Source organism: Pongo abelii, chromosome 8 (assembly GCF_028885655.2).
Source record: "Pongo abelii isolate AG06213 chromosome 8, NHGRI_mPonAbe1-v2.0_pri, whole genome shotgun sequence".
NCBI classification, from domain to species: Eukaryota; Metazoa; Chordata; class Mammalia; order Primates; family Hominidae; genus Pongo; species Pongo abelii.
Window position 1 is genome coordinate 66,280,376 of NC_071993.2, and position 5,586 is coordinate 66,285,961.

General features: G+C 50.9%; 1 protein-coding gene across 1 annotated transcript; it reads left to right on the plus strand.

Annotated features, from left to right (window-relative positions):
• Window positions 1-2,027: 2,027 nt before the first annotated feature.
• Window positions 2,028-3,361, plus strand: LOC112135121 (small ribosomal subunit protein eS28). The gene has a single exon (XM_054522418.2). It carries the CDS (start codon window positions 3,061-3,063, stop codon window positions 3,268-3,270), a length of 210 nt encoding a protein of 69 aa, XP_054378393.1. The 5' UTR covers window positions 2,028-3,060; the 3' UTR covers window positions 3,271-3,361.
• Window positions 3,362-5,586: the final 2,225 nt, after the last annotated feature.

The window sequence follows — 5,586 nt, forward strand, 5'->3', positions numbered from 1 at the left end:
CTATAGTTGATAAATGAAGAAACCGAGGCTCAGACAGTTAACATGTACCAAGGCTCCATGGCTAGTAAAGGACAAAATCAGATCTCAACCTCAGTGCTGGCGCATTGCTCCCTTCAGCTCCCTGAAACCCAGCAGTGGGATGGGCACATCAGACATCCTTGACTTAGCCTGTTGAGTATTAATGTCCATTTCCCTGGCCATGTCACCCAGTCCTTAAGTCCATACCTCTACTTCTTCCCCTCCCTCTGCACTGCCTTTCTGCTGCCTACTACTGTTGTTTCAATGAGAACTTGGACTGTCATCCTTTGAGAAGACATGGTCAAAATAGGAACCTCGATTCTTTCATATTTAGAAAATCCCTCTCTAGAGAAAGAGGACTCAACCTGACACTATGTTCATTCCCTGGAGCTGTTCTTTTTTATTTTTTTGAGGTGGAGTTTCGCTTTTGTTGCCCAGACTGGAGTGCAAAGGCGTGATCTCAGATCACTGCAACCTCTGCCTTCTGGATTCAAGCGATTCTCCTGCCTCAGCCTCCTAAGTAGCTGGGAATATAAGTGCCTGCCACCATACCTGGCTAATTTTGTATTTTTAGTAGAGGTGGGATTTCACCGTGTTGGTCAGGCTGGTCTCGAAGTCCTAACCTCAAGTGATCCACCTGCCTAGGCCTCCCAAAGTGTTGGGATTACAGGCGTGAGCCACTGCGCCCAGCCTCCTGGAGCTGTTCTTGATAGGAAGGGCCACATTCCAGTGGAGGGGGCTTATCACTCAGGGGCTTTACAACTGTCCCCAAAGAAAGACCATGTCCTTGCCATTGCCTTGTCTTCCATGATAACACACTGAGGATGGGAGCCCAGGCCTGCTGGGCTCTGGCACGTGAAATTGGCTCCTTTGGGGCTTCTGCATTTACAGTGAAGAAGTTAGTGGAGAATCTAGGGATGGGATTTTCACACCCCAACAAGTGACTTGAAAAACACAGAAGCAAATGAAGGCCTGCTCATTGCTGCTGTGAAACAAATACTCTATACTTGTCCCCACCGTGAGCCGGCTCTCCTGAGGCTTTGAGGAAGGTCTTCAGCTTAGACTTGGGATTTCAGAATAGCCACTCCCCTTCCGGACACCCTAAGCCCGAGCCTGAACCCTGCCTGCTGTGTGCTTGCCAGTGTCCTTGCTGTCTTTACACAGGCACTGGCCACACAGGCTCTGCCTTACCCGGGAAGGGCTTGCCCACCACCCCCCCCATACCAGAGCTAGAAGGCAGCCTGTGCACAGACCTTGTCCATGAGTCAAACTCCTGCAAATCTGACTTTCAAAGGAGAAGATAAATGGGACCCAGGCAAGGAGGTTCCCTTGAGCACATGATGGGAATACTCAAACACTGGAGGGCTCTTTCTTCAGTGCTCAGCACCCATTAATTCAAAATAACACATCTAAATCAGCTGGGTGGCCATGGTTCTGTGTGCCTATAGTCCTAGCTACTTGGGAAGCTGAGGTGGGAGGATCGCTTGAACCCTGGATTTTGAGACTGCAGTGAGCTATGATCACACCATTGCACTCCAGCCTGGGTGACAGAGTGAGACCCTGTCTCTAAAACAAAGAAACTCTAAAAACCCAAAACAAAGATAACACATCTATCATGCCTGGAGAAGCTCATTTTCCTGTAAGAACCCTTCTTCTGCCCAGTCCTCTAAAATCATTCAAATCTTTGTGAGTACCTCCTCCAGGAAGCCTCTGAAGGCTGGATACCTTGGGAGGATAAATAATGGATACCATTTTCTGAGCACTTACTGCAGGCCAGCTATGCTAGGCACTTTCCTCACATTAACTTACTCTATCCCCACAACAACTTCATAGGGTAGATGCTATTATTCTCTGCACTTTATGGAAGATGAGGCCCGGTCACTTGCCAAAAGTGTGAAGTTTAGTAAAGCAAGAGCCTGGAGTTTGAGTGCAGGTATGTGCTCCTGAACAGTACATCCTATTGGACCTCCCATCTTTCTATCAGTCAAGGACATTAGTTGCAGATAATAGAAACCAATCTTGGCTGGGGTCATCAGCAAATGAACCTCTGAAAGGATAAAAGGTGGCTCATAAAATGTCTGAGAGAGTGCTCACATATGCCACATACCAAAATTGGAAGAATAAAATTTCTTGGAGGGTAAACCCTGGCTGGATCCTCCCCAGTCCCATTTCTGCTTCTTAAGCACATAGGAAGATGAGGTTTTTCAGCCTGCCTTTCAGTTAGGCCAATGGAGCATAAGAGGAAATTAATGCATAGTGTTTCCAGGCCTGTCCCTAAAATTTCTTGCCATATCCTTGGCTCTCATGGTCCTGTGAAAGAGAAGGAACTGCGATGCTGGAACCACACTAGGAACAGCCCAGGGCACGAGTCACTGCCTGGAGAGGCACTGCCCAGATAAGCTGTCCAACCCACCTCCACCTGTGTGTGATTGGAAAGCAAAACTGCTGAAATGTTGGAATTTATTTGTTTCATGGGATGACCTAGCCTGTTCTGACCAATAAGACTGGAAAATTAAGCTTGGTGGCTTCATGTTCAAGCCCAGCATCCCAAATCACAGGCTAGAACCGCTTCAGTGAAGACATTAATGCTATTGCTGCTGGCATAGATGCTGCAACTTGCACCACTATCACCGCTGGCACTGGACAGTGGACACTGGACGGAGCCTGTGCTGGCTGCTTCTGGAGAGTAGGAGCTGACACCACGCTTGCTCGAATATATTCTGTGCAGCTGGATCATTAAGATATGGATTCTACCTTCAAAGGGCCAACTGTCTAGTCCGAGGGGTGAAAATCCGCAAAAGGCCATTGTAATGGAAGAGAAAGTGCTGAGTCTGCTGGCAGAGGACAGTTACTAGACTCTGATTCCTGGAAGAAGAGAGGGTTGTAGGTCAGGATAAATTGCCTATGTGGTTTTGGGCTCTTGGGATATTGTCTAAGTGCATGTCAAATTAAGTTACTATCTTCTGAAATTCAAGAACCTAAGGAAAAATACTGAGGATAAAAGTGATACAGAGTCCGCCAGGCCGCCGCCGCGCCGCCATCATGGACACCAGTCGTGTGCAGCCTATCAAGCTGGCCAGGGTCACCAAGGTCCTGGGCAGGACCGGCTCTCAGGGACAGTGCACGCAGGTGCGCGTGGAATTCATGGACGACACGAGCCGATCCATCATCCGCAATGTAAAAGGCCCCGTGCGCGAGGGCGACGTGCTCACCCTTTTGGAGTCAGAGCGAGAAGCCCGGAGGTTGCGCTGAGCTTGGCTGCTCGCTGGGTCTTGGATGTTGGGTTCGACCACTTGGCCGATGGGAATGGTCTGTCACAATCTGCTCCTTTTGTTTTTTTGCCCGCCACACGGAATTGAGATGCTCCTTTAAATAAAGCGTTTGTGTTTCAAGTTAAAAAAAAAAAAAAAAAAGTGATACAGAATTAATTTTTACCAACCAAAAGAGTCCTACAATCCCCAAATACATAGTCCCAGTGTATATATAGGTACGTATATGTACATTTATACTCCAGTCTTCACTCTTAGGTCAATATTTACCTCTTTCTCTTCTAGTATAGCCTTATTTGGCAGAGTGAAGTAAAAGGTAACTTTATTTGTTGTTGTTTTAATTATAGGACATTATGGTTTTTTTTAGATCTTTTACTAATGAACGCAAAGTCCTATCCTTTTCCTCTCAGTACTTTCATTAATGGCACAATAACACCACCACCATCAATTGTTTTACTAGTACTCTTATTTCTCTTTTTCTTTTTTTTTTTTTTATGAAGTATTTATTGATGATTCTTGGGCGTTTCTCGGAGAGGGGGATATGGCAGGGTCATAGGATAATAGTGGAGATAAGGTCAGGAGATAAACACATGAACAAAGGTCTCTGGTTTTCCTAGGCAGAGGACCCTGCGGCCTTCTGCAGTGTTTGTGTCCCTGGGTACTTGAGATTAGGGAGTGGTGATGACTCTGAAAGAGCATGCTGCCTTCAAGCATCTGTTTAACAAAGCCCATCTTGCACCGCCCTTAATCCATTTAACCCTGAGTTGACACAGCACATGTTTCAGATAGCACGGGGCTGGGGGAAGGGCCATAGATCAACAGCATCCCAAGGCAGAAGAATTTCTCCTAGTCAGAACAAAATGGAGTCTCCTATGCCCACCTCTTTCTGCTCAGACACAGCAACAATCTGATCTCTCCTTCCTTTCCCCACACTTCCTCCCTTTCTTTTCAACATAACCGCCATCGTCCTCATGGCCCGCTCCCGATGGTCGCTGTCTCTTCGGAGCTGTTGGGTACACCTCCCAGATGGGGCGGCGGGGCAGAGGCGCTCCTTACATCCCAGACGATGGGCGGCCGGGTAGAGGCGCTCCTCACCTCCCAGGAGGGGCGGCCGGGCAGAGGCGCTCCTCACTTCCTCCCAGACGGGGCGGCCGGGCAGAGGCGCTCCTCACCTCCCAGACGGGGCGGCCGGGGCAGAGGCGCTCCTCACTTTCCAGACGGGGCGGCCGGGCAGAGGTGCTCCTCACTTTCTCCCAGACGGGGAGGCGGCCGGGCAGAGGCACTCCTCACCTCCCAGACGGGGCGGCCGGGCAGAGGCGCTCCTCGCTTCCTCCCAGACGGGGCGGCCGGGCAGAGGCGCTCCTCGCTTCCTCCCAGACGGGGCGGCCGGGCAGAGGTGCTCCTCACCTCCCAGACGGGGCGACCGGACAGAGGCGCTCCTCACATCCCAGACGATGGGCGGCGGGGCAGAGACGCTCCTCACTTCCTAAACAGGATGGTGGCCAGGCAGAGGCGCTCCTCACTTCTTATACGGGGTGGCCGGGCAAAGGGGCTCCTCACTTCCCAGACAGGGCGGCCGGGCAGAGGCGCTCCTCACTTTCCAGACGGGGCGGCGGGGCAGAGGGGCTCCTCACATCCCAGACGATGGGTGGCCAGGCAGAGACGCTCCTCACTTCCTAGACGGAGTGGTGGCGGGGCAGAGGCTGTAATCTTAGCACTTTAGAAGGCCAAGGCAGGCGGCTGGGAGGTGGAGGCTGTAGCGAGCCGAGATCACGCCACTGCACTCCAGCCTGAGCAACACTGAGCATGGAGTGAGTGAGACTCCGTCCGCAATCCCAGCACTCCGGGAGGCTGAGGCGGGCAGATCACTGGAGGCCAGGAGCTGGATACCAGCCTGGTCAACAGGGCGAAACCCCGTCTCCACCAAAAATACAAAGACCAGTCAGGCGTGGCGGCGCGCGCCCGCAATCCCAGGCACTCGGCAGGCCGAGGCAGGAGAATCACAGGAGCCCGAGGCAGGGAGGTTGCAGCGAGCTGAGATCATGGCAGCACAGTCCAGCCCCAGCAACAGAGGGAGACCGAAAAAAGAAGGAGAGGGAGACTGAAGAAAGAGGGGAGGGGGAGGGGGAGGGGGAGGAGGGAGAGGGAGAGGGAGAGGGAGAGTTACTAGTACTCTTAATTGTCATTTGGGTTTCATGTCTGGAATAGTTTTCCAAAAAAAAAAAAAAATCTCATTGTATTCAAATGCTTTTCCAGGAAGGTTTATTTAATAGTTAATACAGAGAGCTGTTAACATTGA